A 19696-nucleotide genomic window follows, 5' to 3' on the forward strand; every position below is an offset into this window, starting at 1 on the left:
ACCACCACAAAACCCAAAACAAAACAAAAACCCTAATGAAGAATCAGATTATTTAATAGTTATTTAACAGAAATTCCTAATTGGGGGAGGAGAAAGGAAAAGGCAATCACCAAAAAAAATATTATAAGTACACATATATGTATATGGGTGTGTACATTTATACATACATATATTGCTATATATTAACATAGAAAATATTATTTACTTTTGGCTCAGGGTCTGCTTTTTTTTGCTCAAGTTACCACTTGAGCTATAGCTCCACTTCTGGGTTTTTGGTAGTTAATTGGAGATAAGAATCTCACAGGCTTTCCTGCCCACGCTGGCTTCAGACCAGGATCCTCAGATCTTAGCTTTCTGAGTAGCTAGGCTTGAGCTACCAGCACTCTACATGACCTGTCACCAATATTCTAAAAGTAAACTTGTTAGGTTAAATAAATTATTTATGCCTCTGAAATGTTCACAGCACAATTTTTCTATTGATGAGAAAAACACTACAACCTTTCTGAAAAATAGACAATGATATATTCAGGTAACAAATAAAAGGGAACACAATCTTGGACTGCAGGTATAACTTGGCAGCAGAGTGCCGGCCTAGCATGTGCAAGGCTGGATTTTATCCAAAGTACCTCCAAAGTAATTCTAACTTTGTTTCTAATAATTTGTGTTAGCAATATACTTAACATTCACAAAGACCTGGAAACATCCTTAATTGCTACTAGTAGCAGGAAGTGCCTTGTCCCGATAGGCCTACGGTAGCACTGTATAGTGACTGAAGTCAGAGTTAAGACAAGCACTGTATGAAATCATAAGTAATTGTGTTACTGGAGTTAAGGGAAATAAAGCAAAAGTGGTTTTCTCCAAGTGCATTAACTGTGTTAACCTCCTTTTCATGTGTGCTTTCCAGGCGATTCCTGTCAGTGATGGCATAGAGCTCTTGCACATGGTCCTAAACTTTGATGTGAAGGACCCACTCATCCTGTCCTGTGTCCTCACTAATGTCTCAGCACTCTTCCCATTTGTCACTTACAAACCCGAATTCCTACCCCAGGTCTTCTCAAAGGTAAAGTACTCCTTAGTAAACTTAATTTTCGCATTTCTAAACTTTTTTTTCCCCCAATCCTGTGGCATGAACTCAGAGCCTGAGCACTGTCCTTGGGCTTTCTCGAGGCTAGAACTCTACCACTTGAGCCACAGCACCACTTCCAGCTTTTTCTATGATGTGGTACCAACGAATCAAACCTGGGTCTTAATGTATACTAAGCATTCCTTCTACCACTATGCCAAACTCCTGGCCCCGGCTTTTTTTTTTTTTTTTTTTTTTTTTTTTTTTAATTTGAGGGAGGGAGAAAGCCCTCCCAGCTAGCCCAGGCTAGCTTGACTTCTGATCCGCCTGCCTCAGACTCAAATTCTGGGATTACAGGAATATGTTACTATACCTAGCTCTAGATTTTATAAAAAAATTTTTGAACTATGTGAGGCAAACATGTACTGAGTGCATGCTGCATGAAAGGTTCTATGCTAGTACCTTACCTTTTAGAATCAATGTAAGAAAAGACACATGAACAGATGTGTACCTATATAGCACTGTAATTAATACACTCGGATACTAGAAACAGAAGAGAGTACTAAGGGAAAGTAAGAGAGTGTCAGTGGACTATCAGATCAGAAGGGATTTGTAACAGAAGCAGTATGATTTTCAGGTTTCAGGTTTAATGAGTTAGTGGATGTAGAGCTGAAGCCAGGCGTGGTGGGCTCGAACCTATAATCCTAGCTAGGAGGCTTAGATCTGATGATCGCAGTTCAAAGCCAGCCTGGGCACTAAAATACGGGCACTAAAGACCGTGAGACTTATCTCCAGTTAACCAATAGAAAACTGGAAGTGGTACTGTGTCAAGAGTCCCTGAATCGCTCAGGGACAATGCCCAGGTTCAGGGGTAGGGCAGTAGCCTTGATCTGAAGACTTCAGGGACAGTGCCCAGGCTCAGAGTCCAAAGCCCCATAATTGACCAAAAAAAATTTTTTTTTGTTAAAAAAGAGTTACAACCGAGTGAGAATAGCGAATCAGGAGAGAGAACAGGAGTGAGGAAGAGAGAACTATTTTAGAATCATAAATTTGAAGTAAATAAAGAGCATCTAAGGTGGAGACATCTCAAATCCAGGGTTTAGTTTGCATGTCTAAACTCTAGAAAGCAATGAGAATAATATAACGTCGTCATCATAGAAGTTCCAAAACTAGAAAGAGGATACAAATATAGAATTAGTGTGAGTCAAGTGGCGAACCATAGTGGTTGGTCACTGTTATCCAAGAAGGAGCATAAAGAATAAAGAGTCCCAAAGAAACAATGGATGCTAGGGAAATAAAACAAATAATGTGTTACACAAAGACTAGGACTTAAGTGAAGTTATTTCCTGCAACAGAAATTCTCTTAAAGTCGGATAATAATGTTCAATGGGTTTCTTGATTAGATCTTCAGCCCAGTTTAATTTCATCACAGAGACCAAAGAAGCAGTCTTACTTCCTTGAGCACAGATAGATGGGAAGTTATAAAATGGACCCAGAAAAGGTAGTCCCCTTTTTTTAAAAATTTTTTTTGAGGCAGGGGTACTGGGGTTTGGACTCAGGGCATTTGCTAGGTAGGTGCTCTACAACTTTAGTCATCCCTCTTCTAGCCCAGATCATTCCAACTTTTGATGAACAGTAGAGACGAGAGGTATGTTACTACCATAGCTGAGCTGTTTGAGGATGGAATAGATTGTTATAAGACTCCATCACATTTTTGTTGTTGGTGGTGGTGGTGGTCATGGATCTTAAACTCAGGGTATAAGCCCAGTCCCAGAGCTCTTTTTGCTAGTTCTGTAACAATTTGAGCCACAGCTTCACTTCCATTTTCTGGTAGTTAATTAGAGATGATAAAAGTTCCTTCCTGCCCCAACCGGCTTTGAACTGAAATCCTAGATCTCAGCCTCCTAAGTAGGATTACAGATGTGAGCCACTAGTGCCTGGCCCTAAAGCATTTTAATGGTACAGTTGTGACCCTCCAGCTTCTTATAGACATATTTAAGGTAAGTGACCATCTGAAGTTTTGCAATACCAAAGAAAAGTACTTTTTTTTTTTCTCTTTTCTGTTGGTCATGGGGCTTAAACTCTGGGCCTGGACACTTTCCCTGAACTCTTCAGCTCAAGGCTACTGCCCTACCCCTGGAGTCACAGCCCCACTTCCCTGTTTTCTAGTGATTAATGGGAGGTAACAGTCTTACTTTCTAGCTAAATGCAGTGGCTCAGGCCTGTAATCCTAGCTACTCTGGAGGCTGAGATCCCAGGACCAAGGTTCAAAGCCAGCCCAGGCACAAAAGGACCTAAGACTCATCTCCAATTAACCTCTAGAAAACTGGAAGTGGGGTTTGGCTCAAGGGTAAGGTGACAGCCTAGAGCAGAATCGGAATGCCCAGGTCCGGTGGTAGGGTGGTAGCCTTGAGCTGAAGAGCTCAGAGACAGCACCCAGGCCCAGAATTCAAGCCCCATGACCCACCCCACCCTTCAAAAAAAAAAAAACCAACCCAAACTCTTTATTATATTTTTGGAGCCCAGGTTGGCAGCTTTGAACCTTGATCCTCAGATGTCAACTGCCAGAGTAGCTAGGATTCCAGGTGTGAGCCACCACACACAGTTGAAAAGTACTTTTTAACAAAAAAAAAAAAAAACTGGATTGTTACAATAAATTAGAATATTCTTTTGGCATGTGTTCATAATTACAGTTGAAAGCCACACTAAGTGACTATTTCTTCTTTTCAGTTATTTTCATCCGTCACTTTTGAAACTGTTGAAGAAAACAAGGTAAGTCTATTAATTTTTTAATAAAGATCAGATCTCTATCCCAGGTTGTTACGGAACTCATAGTCCTGCTTCAACCTTTTGAATGTTGGCATCTTAGTTGTGAACTATTACTCCTGGCTAAGACTATTAACTGAACAGTTCCAAAGAACTGTTGGGAACAGTAATCCATTGGCTGGATTTTTGTGTGAGTGGAAGGAGGCTGATAGTGATGCCTTATTTTCATAAAATACTTTGCCCTTGGAAATACTCCAGTGTGACTCATGATAACTGTGAATGTCATATTCTTAATGCCATATTCTTAAAATTGTAAGAATTTATTATGAGATTGCCTTTGACAGAGTCATGTGCTCTATTATTGTAAGTGGTCTCTTTCTAGGCCCCCAGAACCCGAGCAGTGAGGAATGTGAGGAGACATGCTTGTTCCTCCATCATCAAGATGTGTCGTGACTACCCTGAGCTTGTGCTGGTAAGTTTCTGGGCTCCAGCTGAGTCACCACTGAGACCTGTCGAGTGTAGTGTGTCGACCTGTGTAGTGTGACCTGGGTTCGATTCCTCGGTACCACATATATAGAAAAAAAAGTCAGAAGTGGTGCTGTGACTCAAGTGGTAGAGCTCTAGCCTTGAGAAAACCCAAGGACAGTGCGTGTGCGTGCGTGCGTGCGTGCGTGCGTGCGTGCGTGCGTGCGTGCGTGCGTGCGTGCGTGTGTGTGTGTGTGTAGTAAATAATAGAAGGGTTACATTATATTCACCAGATAGAAGGTACATTACTTCACAAACATTGATACCCCTTCTCATGTTTTTGTGCCCATTTCCCTCCCTCCACCCCCTCCCCTCATCTTGTTTTCCCCCCCTTCCCTATCCTATTTCAAATAAACATCAATACAGTATACCAGATAACAGGGTAAGATACTGTACCAATATGACAATAACCAAGGGACAACAAAAAAGATGAGAAATAATGTAGTGCATTATGAACAACAATCACACATTATGTGGCTCTTGTTTCTATATCCTGGAGGTTCTTTCATTTAGCCTCATCCTATATGGTCTTATATGTCTAGGTTTTGCTCTACTGTAAATCTCTGCTAGGAAAGTCCAAGGTTTATACTAATTATGACAAATGAGGGAAACCACTCATTTGAGTCTGGCTGACTTTACTTAATATGATTCTTTCCAAGTCTTACCATTTTCTTACAAATGGAGCAATATCATTCTTTCTCATGGCAGCATTGAATTCCATTATGTATCAATACCACATCTTGTTGATCCAATTATCTACCAAGGGACATCTGGGTTGGCTTTATATCTTTCCTATGGTAAATAGTGCTGCAGTGAACATCGTTGTGCTGGTGGGTTTAGTATGTTCTTGTTCATGGACGATTGGGTAATTGCCAAGTAGTGGAATTGCTGGGTCAGAATTCTTTACTATGTGATTTGGTTTTGGTTTTCATTTTAAATTAGTTATAAAGGAAGTGAGTTAAAAGCATTTCCATATACGTATGCAATGTATTCCAATCATAATCACATATTAACTGTTTCCTGTTCCTTCCCCTTTCCCAAACAATTTCAGCAGGTTTCATTTTGTATTTTCATAGTTGAAAATAATGTGTTTCAAGTCTGTTCATTCAATTATGTGGTGTTCTTAATTACTCTGCCAAATGTGTGCCTAATTTTGGAAAAAGCCAGATGGAAGTCTCAACCCTTTTTAGAGTAAGAGGGGAGTTTTTGTAAAAATTTAGCATTATTCTAAGTAACAAATAAATTAGAAATTTCTTCTATGACAAGATAACCATTATCTCCCTACCTAACCAATCTTTGTAAGGGTATTGTAGAGTTGAGGTAGAAGAGTCAAGTTGTTTTCCTACTTGTATGGTAAAGTACATTTATCCAAATTCAAGACAATGCCTGTCTTGTGTTTAATTACCTGAACATTAAATTTGAAACAAAACTAAACAGCGATGGTCCAACTTTCCTAGACCCATCTTGGTTTTCTTTCTTCTTTGAGTGGTCCAAATTAATTCTTTACCTCCTGCCTTTTTTGTTTGTGGTCTGCAGCCCAATTTTGACATGCTTTATAACCATGTGAAGCAACTCCTCTCCAACGAGCTCCTCCTAACTCAGATGGAAAAATGTGCCCTCATGGAAGCCCTGGTCCTCATTAGCAACCAGTTCAAGAACTACGAGCGTCAGAAGTTGTTCCTAGAGGAGCTGATGGCACCTGTGGCCAGTATCTGGCTTTCTGAGGAAATACGAAGGTAGGTGAGACAGTTCCCCCTGTCTCAGTGCACTGAACACCCTTTCTGCATTGAGAATGCCAGGAATGGTAAGGGCAGAGCAGGCTGCTGGGGGAGGCAGATCATGGGACTTGAACTCAAGGCCTGGCTGCTGATTCTGAGTTTTTGTGTTCAAGGCACTAATGCACTTTGAACCATGTCTCCACTTCCTGATTTCTGGTGGTTAATTGGAAGTAAGTTTTGACTGGCTGACTTTGAACTGTGATTCTCAGGTTTTAGCCTTGAATAGGTAGGATTATAGGTGTAAGCTACCAATGCCCAGTTTGCTATTGGTCTTGGCACAATACCAGCACTTTGAAGAAATGGAGAATAGCCAGAGAAATTGCCACAAAAGGCCCATCTTTTTCCCATGTAGTAAAGTGTTTTCTTTGAGTTTTCAAATGCAGGGTTTTTTGTTTGTTTTGTTTGGTTGCCAGTCCTGGGGCTTGAACTTAGGGCTTTTTTCCTCAAGGCTAGAGCTCTACCACTTAAGACTCAGCATCAATTCCAGCTTTCCTTTTTTCTGTGTATGTAGTATTCAGTACTACATAAAGACCTAGGCTAGGTAAGTGCTAGGCAAGCACTTACCACTAGGCCAAATTCTCTGCCCCGTGTATCTTTTTTTTTTTTAGTTCATAAGGTGCTACTGAGGAAATATGGAAGTGTGAAGGGAAATTTAAGCCTTTCAATGGGGGCTGGGAGCGTGGCCTCATGGTAGAGTGCTTGCCTGGCATGCATGAAGCCCTGGGTTCAATTCCTTTGTACCACATACACAGAAAAGACCAGAAGTGGTGCTGTGGCTCAAGTGGTAGAGCATTAGCCTTGAGAAAGTCCAAGGACAGTGCCTAGGCTCTGCATTCAAGCCCCAGGACTGGCAAAAAGCAAAAACAAACAAAAATAGCCTTGCAGTGGCAGCTGATATCATTCAACTAATCTCATCATAAAATACTTTTTGTGTTTTGTTTTGTTTTTGTTTTTGCCAGGCATGGGGCTTGAACTCGGCCTGGGCAATGTCCTTAGGTACTTTTGCTCAAAGCTATCCTCTGCCACTTTAGCCACAGTTTTATTTCTGTATGTGGTACTGAAGAATCAAATCCAGGGCTTTGTGCGTGCTAGGCAAGCAGTCTACTACTAGGCTACACTCCCAGCCCAAGTCTATTGGTTTTATGGGAGAAATTGTCTTTACTTAAAATACCCTGCTGTAATCTGTCTTTTCCAACTTCTTCCCTCTAGTGTGCTGTTGGACGTTGATGCATTCCTTGCCTATGTGGGTGCAGATCTGAAAGGCTGTGACCCAGCCCTGGAGGATCCCTGTGGCTTGAACCGAGCGCGAGTAAGACTCTTGTGGGGATGGGAAACTGCATTGGCCCCAGGTAGAAGTACAGGGTGTTGCCATTGTCAAGTTTATCTTAGGTTTGTTTTGTCTGTACTGGTGAGAAACCTGGAGTCTCCAACTACTCTAAGCTTCTCCTTTCTTTTCTTCTTTAGTCCTGAATTCTTGAGTTAGTTCCCACAGCAGAACAGATGGTCTTTTCATTGAAGTCATTATTTTGGCTTCAAGGATCTCTAAGTAGATCTGAAGACTGAAGGTGTAATGAGGAAGTAGGTCAGAACTTGGCCAGCAGGGTGAGTCCTCCCTGCTCTTGCTCTCTGGCATGTCAAGTCCTAAGAGATGGCCAAGCTTGCACACCTGACGTTTTTTAGTGCTTTGCTATTCAAATTGTTCTTGGCCTCTGTATTGGTAAAAGCTACATTCATCCTGGCAAAGTAGGTTGGTTAAAAGGTATGGTGAAGGGATTAGGGCAAAAGCTATCAAAGTCCAAGCTGGAAGGCACAGGTTCGACTTGGAAACAGTGAAATAATGGCAGTTGAAACACTGTCTTAGAGCATGTCTATGCATCCTTGAAGCTTACCATCCTGTGGGACGGTCACTAAACCCCTAGAAAGAAATCCTAATGAAGGGGAAATTTCTAGAACTATACTGGTCCCGTAGATGATAAAGTGGACCCCTTTAAACTTGAGCTTAAAGGAAGGAACAAGGATCTGATTTGGGTGGGAAAAACAGAAGGCTCTTTCTTCACCTCTGGCCTCTGCATCACTTGTGTGGTAGCATTGAATATGTCTTAACAGTACCTTTCTTTTCTTCCTCTTTTACATTTACGTTGGTTTCACTGTTGCTTTTCTACAGATGAGCTTTTGTGTCTACAGTATCTTGGGTGTTATAAAACGAACCTGCTGGCCGGCTGATCTAGAAGAGGCTAAAGCTGGGGGGTTTGTGGTTGGTTATACACCAAATGGTAGTCCAGTCTTCCGCAACCCCTGCACAGAGCAGATTCTGAAACTTTTAGACAATCTGCTTGCCCTTGTCAGGTAAGTCAAAATAAGGTTTTGGTCTCTTGTTTATTATTATTATTACCTTGATCTTGAAAAGTTTCATCTGTTAATATGTTTTATCGTGGAAGTAGTAATGGAGGATTAGGTCTTCATTCTTTCTAGGACAAAAAGTCCCTTTTATAAATAAAAGCTTTCAGACTGGGAATGTGGCTTAGTGGTAAAGTGCTTGCCTAGAATGCACGAAGCCTTGGGTTTGATTCCTCACAGTACCACATAAACAGAAAAGGGCAGAAGTGGCATAGCTCAAGTGGTGGAATGCTGGCCTTGAGCACAGAGAGGCTCAAGGACAGAGCCCAGGCCTTGAGTTCAAGCCTCAAGACCAGCAAAAAAATAAAGTAAAATCAAAGTTCTCTCAGGTCACTGGTGCTTCACACTTAAAATCCTAGTTACTCAGGATGCTGAGATGTGAGGATTGAGGTTCAAAGCTAGCTTGGGCAAGAAAGTCTATGAGGCGGTTGTGAATTTGTAATAGCAGTAGAACACTTACCTAGCATGCACAAAGCCCTGGGTTTGATTCCTTGGTTACCACATACATATAAGAAGCTAGAAGTGACGTTGTGGCTCTAGTAGTAGAGTACTGGCCTTGAGACAGCTCAAGGACAGTGCCCCATGTCCTGAGTTCAAGCCCCAGGACTGTGAAAAAAAGAAAGTCCATGAGTCTCCAATTAAACAGGAAAACACTGGAAGAGGATCTGTAACTTAGTTGGTAGAACACTAAAAAGCTTAGGGATAGCACCTAGGCTCTGAGTTCAAACCCCAGAATTGTGCGCACACACACACACACACACTCTTTTTAGTGACACTGGTGTGGTATGGTCCTGCTGTGTCAGGACTTAACTCTGTGTTCATATGCCTTAAGTTGTGTATACTGCATAGTTAATAACCTCCAGGTACATGGTTGTCCAGGACCGCTCCTGCTGGGAGGAATGCTTGGGGACACACTGTCTGGGTAACGGTGCATCACTGACTCCCATGTTTGTTTCAGAACTCACAACTCATTGTATGCACCAGAAATGTTAGCTAAAATGGCAGAGCCCTTTGCCAAGGCTCTGGATATGCTTGAAGCTGAAAAATCTGCTATATTAGGTAAGAAATGCAACCTTTATTTCCCCATAAGTTGGTTTTACCTTTCCATAGGCTCCTGGAGCAGCTTTGTTGTGATTGTGTCATACTGTACTTGTCTGGCTCCAGAGGTAGGGCGGTAGCCTTGAATGGAAGAGCTCAGGGACAGCACTCAGGCCCAGAGTTCTCCCACAACCGAAGAGAAAGATAACGGTATTCTTTCTGCTTGTGTATGGGGGTTTGTGTACTCAATCAAAATTTATGCAGGAGGAGGGATAGTGATGCGGTTCAGTGGTAAGAGTGGCCTACCTATCAGGTACAGGTTTGACTGGGCTATCCAATGAGTAGTCCTCAGCTGTAAAGTTAATCAAAGGAAGGATGTTATTTTTCCTTTCACGCTCATGTCTGTCTAGGCCTAAATGGTGTTGGCTAACACTATATTTAATGTCTATATTATATAAACCAGTTAAAATATAACTTCTAAGACATGGATTGCCATTCATGTAATAAGTTATTACTTCATAGCACACATACTGATCCATTATTCAAGGTAAGTCAGGAACTCCGGCTTTAGAAATATGTGGCCCATGAGTTACACTAGAATGGAAGAATACTTCCCCTGGTAGTTTTTGATTGTGATTTGAAATATAAAAGGATCTCCTACATACTTCTAAGACAGGAGACTGAGGTGAGTGGAATTTACTAGGACCTGTTGTCTGTTTGGGGCTTTTGCATATGATTTTCCTTGCAAAAGAGTTTTCATGTCTTGGGGTGGGAGTGGAGACATCTTGGTATTTCATAGGGAAATCCTTTTGCCATGTTTGGTACAGGTCCCATCTAGGAAAAACGAGGTCCAGTCTGAAGTTTTGTACTTGATCAATGCCTACCCAAAGGAACAAATCACCTTTTGGACACACAGACACACACATCTGCCTGCTGCCCACTGACACACACGCACGCACGTGCACGCGCACTGGCAACAGAGCAGTGTGTTCCACACACACACGTGTGTGTGTGCGCGTGTGCTGGCAACAAAGCAGTGTGTTCCTGATCTCTTCCCCTATAGGATTACCTCAGCCTCTCCTGGAGCTCAATGACTATCCTGTCTACAAAACAGTCTTGGAAAGAATGCAGCGCTTCTTTAGCACTCTTTATGAAAACTGGTAAGGAGGGGGCAAGGCCACTTCTCAAGTATACTTACAGGAGTTGCTAGGTATTAAGTCTTTGATTTAGAATTCTGTTGGACAGGAAAGGTGGAACAAGAAATGGGAGGCATGGGGCTGGGAATATGGTTTAGTGGTAGAGTGCTTTCCTACCATGCATAAAGCCCTGGGTTTGATTCCTCAGTACCACATAAACAAAAAAAACAGGAAGTAACGCTATGGCTTAAGGGGTAGGTTGCCAGCATTGAGCAAAGGAAGCTGAGGGACAGTGCCCATGCCCTAAATTCAAACCCCCTACGTGCCTCCCCCCCCCCAAAAAAAAAGGGAGCCCACTTGCCTGGGCTTGGTATCTTCCTTATTGTTTTGAAGCCCCTAGTCTTAGCTCTGACCTAATGTTTGTGCCCAGTATGTCTGTGCTTCCAGTGCATGAAATGCTAAGACTTCACTCAGCTTCTCATTGCCTACACACCCAGGCTTTGGCTTCAGTTACCTTGGTGTTGTATTCAGGGCCAACCTTACAGCACCTCCATTGTGAGTCTACATTGCAAAGCAGTGAAGGATTCTCTGAACCTTAGCTTGCAATCTGTATCTTAATACATGCTATGTTCCAGAGGAAGAATAATTTTCCACTTTGTCAAAAGTTTCTATTTAAACTTCAAAGCTAAGGTCTCTTAAGGTGTAAATGCAATTGTTTTCTAGCTTAAAATGAAACTTACTGTAGGGCTAGGAGTTTGGCCTAGTGGTAGAATACTTGCAAAAGACCTGGATTTGATACCCTGGTACCATACACAGAAAAAAGTGTGATACTGTGGCTCAAGTGGTAGAGATCTAGTCTTGAGAAAATCCAAGGACAGTTCTCAGGCCATGAGTTCAAGGCCCAGGACTGGCACAAAAAAAAAAAAAAAAAAAAACTTACTGTAGACCAGAAATGAAATCCTTGGAGAAGTCAGGGCCAGGAATAAAGGATACTGGATTTGTCACTGCCAATGATTTTGCCTTTTAGTTTCCACATTCTGGGGAAGGCAGGCCCTTCCATGCAGCAAGACTTCTACACTGTGGAGGACCTTGCTACCCAACTCCTCGGCTCAGCTTTCATCAACTTGAACAATATTCCTGATTACCGTCTCAGACCCATGCTTCATATCCTTTCAGATATCCCTAGATAGCCCAGGGTCAGAAAGTTAGGGATAGGAACCAGAGGGAGAAGGAACAGTTTCCAGGAACAGGTAAAATTGTACATCTTAAGAATATATATAATCTCATTATAGACAGGAAGGTTTTAAAAGTCAAAGAATATCTTCGTTTCGTTTATCGAGACAAGGTGTACCATGTAGCCCAGACGGATCTTCCTTCCTAGGATCTCTGGTACCATGCATTACTGGCACATGACACTATGCCCTGCTTATTTGAGTAGACAAGACAATTATAGGCATGAGCTACCTGCCTTTTCCCCCTCTAAGGTAGAATCTTGCTTTGTTGCCCACACTGGCCTCAGACTCCTGGGTTTCATTGGTCTTTTCTATACCTCAGGCTTTTCAGTAGCTAGGGTTAGATCTGGCTATCAGTTTTGTTGGGAGAAGTTTTTGTTTTTGTTTGGTCGTGAGGTTTGAACTCTGGGCCTGGGCACTGTCCCTGAGCTCTTCAGCTCAAGGCTACCGACCTACCTCTTGAGCTACAGCCCTGCTTCTGATTTTTTACTGGTTAAGTGGAGGTAAGGCTCTCAGGGACTTTAGTACCCAGGCTGGTCCTTAGATCCTCAGATCTCAGCCTCCTGAGTAGCTAGGATTATAGGTGTGAGTCACCAGGCCTGGCTCTCTCTAGCCTTTTGCTGGTTTATTTTTGGAGATGGAGTCTGCAAGGGTGTCCTACTTTTCTTCTCCAACCCAGTACCCATGATGTGCAGCTTTGTAGAAAGTACAAATGTACAAATGTACAAATGTAATGGGAGTCGAGTTTCCATGCAGTTTGGGATTTAGTCTATTAACACAGCATGTTCTTGACATCTCACTACTGGTGGGTGAGGGAGGGGCCTGTGCTCATGGCTACAGCTTCTTAACTCATTGCAGCACGGGTCTTTGTGAAGCCACTTGTGCTCTCCTGTCCTCCAGAGCACTATGAAACCCTGGTTCCTCCCATCCTTGGACCTCTTTTCACCTACCTCCACTTGGTAAGAGCCTAAAGAAAGAACAGGAAAGCAACATTCCTGGGTCTTGTGTGCCAGATTATCACACCCCCTGGGAAGCTGAGTTGATTTACCCGTGAAGCACTTTGAGCTGCAGATTCTGTTCCTTACCTCTTGCAGACTGTGTCCCTACTCGGCAGTTAGGCAGGGAACCAAGGGGTATTGATCGTGGGTTTTAAGATTCAGAATTCAAAGAATGTTGTCAAGCTGAGTGTGGTGGCTAATGCCTGTAATCCTAGTTACCCAGGAGGCTGAGATCTGAGGATCACAGTTCAAAGCCAACCAAAAAATTCCCATGATGCCCTACTCTCCGATTAATCAATCACCCAAAAATCAGGAATGGAGCTGTGGCTCAAAGTGGTAGCCTTGAGCAAAGAGCTGCGCACCACCCAGGCCTTGAGTTTAAGCTCGATTACTGACCCCCCCCCAAAAAAATGTCAAGACTAAGCAGAAGTGCTTCAACCTTATGGGCTGAGACTCCCTTGGCTCATTTTAGCACCTTAAGTACTCGGCCGGACACGGTGGCTCACACTTCTAATCCTAGCTACTGGGGGGGGGGGGGGGCCTGAAATCTGAGGATCTTGGTTCAAGGCCAGCCCCTGCACAAAAGGACCTGAGACTCTTATCTCCAATTAACCTCTAGAAAATGGGAAGTGGGGCTGGACTCAAGGGTGGTAGGTAGTACAGTAGCCTGGAGCTGAAGGGCTCAGGAACACCGCCTGGGCCCAAGGGTAGAGTCGTACCCTTGAGTTGAAGAGCTCAGAGACAGTGCCAGGCTGAGTTCCAGCCACATGACACACCAAAAAAAAAGTGCTCCAGTCTGCTCCCCTATCTAGCACTTCCTTCCTGTTTCCCCAGAGACTTTCCCAGAAATGGCAAGTCATCAACCAGAGAAGCCAGCTGTGGTAAGGACTATACCCACTCCACTTGGCGCTGAGCTAACAGCTGGATTGGGTGGGATAAGGAAAGGGGGCAGGGATTCTGCTGTCCTGGGGCTAGAACATTGATGGATCATTGTCATCTTTAGCCTCAGTGGTGGTTTATGTGTAGTTATGTGAAGGAAACCAGAGGGTCTGGAGAGGGTTGCTATTTCCTTACCCTTCCTCTTAAGCATGCTCATGGAACTTGTCTCCTGGCTTTTGGCAGCGGAGAAGAAGAGACCACGGAAGATAATCCAGAGTCTCAAGAGATGTTGGAGGAGCAGCTGGTGAGGATGTTAACCCGAGAAGTCATGGACCTCATTAGTAAGTGACGTGTGAGAACCATGGGTAGTGCCATCCCCAGGGAGACTAGGTTGATGTAAAAATTCAGACTTTTTTTGTCGGTGCTCTAGGCCTGAGCACCGTCCCTCAGCTCTTCAGCTCAAGGCTGTTCTACCACTTTGAGCCTCAGTACCACTTCCAGTTTTCTGGTGTTTAATTGGAGTCTCATGGAATTTCATGCCCATGTTGCGTTTGAACCATGGTCCTCAGATCTCAGCCTCCCAAGTAGCTAGGATTACAGGTGTGAGTCAACAGCTCCTCGCAGAAATTCAGGCTTATAGCAATGTGCCTTTTTTTTTTTTTTTGCCAGTCCTGGGCTTGAGCTCAGGGCCTGAGCAATGTCCTTGGACTTTCTCAAGGCTAGAGCTCTACCACTTGAGCCTCAGCACCACTTCCAGCTTTTTTTTGTATGTATATGGTACCAAGGAATCGAACCCGGGTCTTCGCACATGCTAGGCAAGCACTTTAACCACTAGGCCAAACTCCCAGACCCAACGTGCCCATTTTTAAAAAGTAAAATAATCAGAAGCTAGCTAGTACTTAAATCGATCAAAAGCTTATCTATGAAGTAAATTGAATGGTACCCAGGCTAGAATATGAAGTTTAGGTATTAGAAATAACTGCCTAACTTTATCAAAATTAAGAAATTTTAAAAATTCTTAGACATGAAGATTTTTTTTTTTTTTTTTTTTGCCAGTCCTAGGGCTTGAGCTCAGGCCCTGAGCCCTGTCCTTGGATTTTCTCAAGGCTAGAGCTCTACCACTTGAGCCTCAGCACCGCTTCCGGCTTTTTTCTATGTATGTGGTACCAAGGAATCAAACCCGGGTCTTCATGCATGCTAGGCAAGCACTTTAACCACAAGGCCAAACTCCCGGCCCCATGACATGAAGATTTATTTTCTTGTCTACGTTTTGGAAATGTTGACAGAAACAATTACTGGTAATCCGAGATGGCCTGTCCTAACTTGTAGCCCATCTCTCCCCACAAGCTAATTTGAAGAGGGACTGGAACTCAGTGTATTCAAAAGAATGCCTTGGTGAAGATGGGTTCTATGCCTTTCTGACAGTGCTTCACTACCTCTCCCCTTCAACTGGCCAGAAATAACCTTGTTATCTCTCTTAGCGGTTTGCTGTGTATCAAAGAAGAGTGCCGACCACAGCACAGCTCCCCCTGCAGATGGGGATGGTGAGTGTGTGGGTGGCTGGGCCCTTGGAGATCCCATGAGGCCCCAGCGGCTCTGTTCTATACAATCTCTTTCCTTCGTACCTGGTGAGGATGGGACCTGAAGCTTGTGACTTTGTTATCTCATACTAGCCTTCTTGGTGTGTTCTTGCTGTACCCTTCATGCAAGCACACCCTACTTCAGTGCCTTTGCACATGCTGCTTCCTCTGTCTAGTGATTTTCTTCATTCTGTATGCATGTAGGTTCTTGATTCATGTAGATCTTGTGCAAATATTACCCCTTCCTAGAGGTTTTCCATGATTAACTTACCAAAAATAGCTCCAGCCATTCTGTAATCTTCCTCCACTATAGTTTATTTCCTGGTGTGTGTGTGCTATATGCATGTGTGTGTCTCCTGGGGCTTGAACTAGGGCATTGTCCTTGGGCTTTCTCAAGGCTAACGCTAATGCTCTACCACTTGAGCCACAGTACCACTTGCAGCCTTTTCTGTGTACATGGTACACAAGGAATCAAACCCAGTGTTTCGTGCATGCTAGACAAGCACTCTACCACTAGGCTACATTCCTGGCCCTCCTAGTGCTTCTTAAATCTACATTAGGTAGGTTCTCCTTCACTAGAATGTAGTCTCATCAAGAAAGGATTCAGCTTATAAACATTATTATTATTATTATTATTATTATTATTATTATTATTATTATATTATTATTTTGCCATTCCTGGGGCCTGAACTCTGGGCCTGGGCACCATCCCTGGGCTCCTTAGGTCTAGCTACTCTACCACTTAGGCCACAGTTCCACGTCTGCCCTTTTCTGTGATTAACTAGAGATAACAGTCTCATAGACTTTCCTACCCAGACTGGCTTTGAACCAGAATCCTCAGATTCTGAGTAGCTAGGATTAGAGGTATGAGCTACTGGTGCCTGGCCTAGCTTATACCTTTTATAACTCCAGTGACATGTGCAGCGACATCTCACATATTTGTTCGGCAGTGACAGCCTTTCACCTGCTGCCCAGTGTGCATGGTTAGGTCCATCTCTAGGTCGTCCGTGGGCATGAGCCTGAGCCTCCTTCCATGGGGTAGAAGAGTTCCTTATACTGATCTCCCAGACAGCTTGGGACACACAACCTTGCTTCACTGTGTGGCCTTCTGTTCTGAAAGGATGGAGCTTGATATCCTGCTTTGCTTTCAGATGAAGAGATGATGGCCACAGAGGTAACCCCTTCACCTGTGGCAGAGCTTACAGAGCTGGGGAAATGTCTGATGAAGCATGAGGTGAGTTGAGGGACAGGTGATACTTTTCCTCCTCATCTAGCTGGAAAACCAGTGTGTACTTTTCTGTCAGAAAAACGAACATTGCTTGAAGTCCGTAGTGTCTAGTTGCCCTAGCCCAAGCATCTCTTCTTCATGGAGGTTCTCATATACTGTTTTGGTTTTCCTTCTTTTTAGCTCCCAATACATAAAACATAAAATCAGGAGAAGTAAACTTGCTATCCTATCTACTTATATCATTTCCTGCTTACCTATTAGAAATTCAGGTCTTAGCTGGGTACCTGTGGTTTATGCCTGTCATCCTAGCTAGTTGAGATGCTGGGAACAGATAGATCATGATTCAAAGCCAGCTCCAGGGCATAGCGATATGCACCTGTCATCCATCCATGCTATGTGGGAAGCTGAAATTACCAAGATACCCTAAGCAGAAAAGTATGCAAGACTTGCTCCTCATCGAGGAAGGCTGGATATGTGGGCACGTGTGTGACCCTAGTGACAGTGGAAGCCTAATATTTGACAGACTAGCTCAAGCCTGAGTCAGGATAGAGACAAGACTATCCTAAAAATAACTTGTGAAGAAATAGCAGTACCAATTCAGGCTAAGCAAGCACAAAACCCTAAGTTCAAATGCCCTATTCTACCAAGGAAAAAAAAAATTGGGGCAGGGGGGTAAGGGCTAAGATTGTAGGGCTTGAACTCAGGACCTGGGCCTGTCCCTAAGCCTCTTTGTGGTCTCTCTATCACTTGAGCCACAGTACTCCTGGTTTTTGAGAGGTTAACTGAGCATAAATGTCTCAGAAAGACTTCTGCCCAGCCTGGCTTTGAACTGCGCCATTCAGATCCTGAGTAGTAGGATTATAGGCATGAGCCACCAGTGCCCAGCCGAAATTTAATACTTAATATGTAAAATCAGAGAAAATTGTACATACTGTCCTAATTGTGCTTTCCTTTCAGGATGTTTGCACTGCGATGTTAATTACTGCCTTTAATTCCCTGGCCTGGAAAGACACTCTGTCCTGTCAGAGGACAACCACACAGCTCTGCTGGCCTCTCCTCAAACAAGTATGGCCAGCCACCTCACTCCCTGGCCCTTAGGGGTTGGGTCGCTGGATTGGCTGCATCAGTTGGAAGAGTTAAGGTGCTGGGCCATAGGAGACCTTCTGTCTCCTGAGCACAGCTGTCTCCCTAGGTGCTGACAGGGACTCTTCTGGCAGAGGCTGTCACATGGCTTTTCACCAGCGTGCTCAAAGGTTTACAGATGCACGGGCAGCATGACGGGTGCATGGCTTCCCTGGTCCACTTGGCCTTCCAGATATATGAAGCACTGGTGAGTGCAGAGAGCATGGGGGCAGGTTGGCCGTGGCCTTTTCACTCAGCCTGCTTCCTCAGAGGTGGGTTTGACAGAGATCGGGGAAGGTGACAGATGCCAAATGTACTCAAGTGAATTTACCCCTACTTATCAGCGCCCCAGGTACATAGAGATTAGAGCTGTGATGGAGCAGATTCCTGAAATACAAAAGGATGCTCTGGACCAGTTTGACTGCAAGCTCCTCAACCCCTCCCTGCAAAAAGCAGCTGACAAGCGACGGAAGGACCATTTCAAACGCCTTATTGCCGGTTGTATTGGGGTAGGTCATGCTTTCACCAACCCCACATGACTGCTTGTGGTCTTCGGCCATGTGTGTGCAGGGGTCACAGTAAACCACACCCAATTCATTCACTGACTATTGTGGTGGGATAATCTCCTAACACAGTACTCAGAGCCCAGAATCAGCTCCTTCTCCTTTGTTTTCTACAGAAACCCTTGGGAGAGCAGTTCCGAAAAGAAGTTCACATTAAGAATCTTCCCTCACTTTTCAAAAAGGCAAAGCCAATGCAGGAGGAGACAGAAGTGCTGGACAGTGAGGGGGGCAGCTTGGCTACCATCTTTGAACCCTGAATCAAGCTGTTGGGCATCTTCCTCAGCCTTTGTCATCTCTTCTTCCCTTCTGTAGCTAATCTCTAGCCCTTCTCACAATGCCACCTTACTTTGCACTGTGATCAGCCTGGAGACACATCCAGGCCTGGAACAGAATAGTGGGCCCTGTATGGGGCCACAGTAATTCCACAAACGTTATCAAGAGAGAATTAGGGCTTTCTGGCAAGGTGTCCCAGGTGGTTCTCATTCTACTTGGACTTTTGGCTTTTCCAAGAAAAGCTAGAGCAGAATGGCCCTTCTCCCCCAAGCCCTTTGCCCCCATGCAGCCACACCTGTGCAGAGTAGGGATTGGGGGTGCTGTGCCCAACACAGCAACTTTGCAGCCTCACAGAGGCTCTGCCCTCAACTCTAGTTTCTCCTGGACCACTGCTCGAGTCCTGCTGAGCTCCATGCTGCTGGGCTGGCAGGAACCCTTCCCTACCCCTGTGGGTACGTCTGCATTAGGTGCTAAGTGAATAGATTTTGGCCAGTTCTCTCATCTTTGTCTTGGGCAAGAATCTGGTCATCTGATGGAATCCATATTACAAGCTATTAAAGTTTGGGCACAGTGTCAAGCATACCTCCAGGGACTAGGGCTGGGTTATCTCAGTGCTAACATCTTCCTTTCTAGAGCTCATGTATTTGCCCTTCTATGAATGACCCCCAAGGGTTTCCCCCGGCCTCTGGGTTTACTCAGGCACAAAAGCCATAGCACCCTACTCTGTTACGATGTCACTGTCATCCAAGACCAACTAGGCTTACATCTGTGATAAGCAGCTGGCAACGCCACGATCCCCTGGGACTACTTGAGTCCAGGTGCCTTTAAAATCTCATGGTCTTTCAGGTCCTCGATCACTTTTTTCCCCCAAGATCCATTTCCAAAAGGAAAGAAAATGTGCAAGTTCATTCTAGAGATCACTGGAAGATATTTGAGTACATGGGTATGGGGTGAAACCTAAGTACCATGAAAACTAGGCTTGCATTTAGAAACCGCAATGTATCCATGTTTCTAGAGGCTGGCCAGCAGGGTCTCAGTGAGAGGTGAAAACTACTGCTCCTAGCTGGTCCCGGCTGTAGGCTGGAAAGTAGAGTGTAGGAGTGTCACACTGCTGTTTG

General features: G+C 44.1%; 1 protein-coding gene across 1 annotated transcript in view; it reads left to right on the plus strand.

Annotated features, from left to right (window-relative positions):
* Positions 1-18583, plus strand: part of Xpo5 (exportin 5) — a 39061-nt gene extending 20478 nt beyond the window's left edge. Inside the window, exons 15-32 of the mRNA XM_090355595.1 lie at positions 905-1060; positions 3794-3835; positions 4212-4301; positions 5891-6090; positions 7342-7441; positions 8297-8478; positions 9488-9588; positions 10631-10727; positions 11731-11866; positions 12796-12894; positions 13768-13814; positions 14056-14153; positions 15294-15356; positions 16544-16626; positions 17578-17685; positions 17813-17950; positions 18087-18251; positions 18422-18583. Coding sequence (XP_090211721.1) covers positions 905-1060; positions 3794-3835; positions 4212-4301; positions 5891-6090; positions 7342-7441; positions 8297-8478; positions 9488-9588; positions 10631-10727; positions 11731-11866; positions 12796-12894; positions 13768-13814; positions 14056-14153; positions 15294-15356; positions 16544-16626; positions 17578-17685; positions 17813-17950; positions 18087-18251; positions 18422-18562 — 2046 coding nt within the window. The 3' untranslated portion in view covers positions 18563-18583. The remainder of the gene's footprint in view (positions 1-904; positions 1061-3793; positions 3836-4211; positions 4302-5890; positions 6091-7341; positions 7442-8296; positions 8479-9487; positions 9589-10630; positions 10728-11730; positions 11867-12795; positions 12895-13767; positions 13815-14055; positions 14154-15293; positions 15357-16543; positions 16627-17577; positions 17686-17812; positions 17951-18086; positions 18252-18421) is intronic.
* Positions 18584-19696: the final 1113 nt, after the last annotated feature.

Source organism: Megascapheus bottae, chromosome 22, assembly GCF_031878675.1.
Source record: "Megascapheus bottae isolate mThoBot1 chromosome 22, mThoBot2.hap1, whole genome shotgun sequence".
NCBI classification, from domain to species: Eukaryota; Metazoa; Chordata; class Mammalia; order Rodentia; family Geomyidae; genus Megascapheus; species Megascapheus bottae.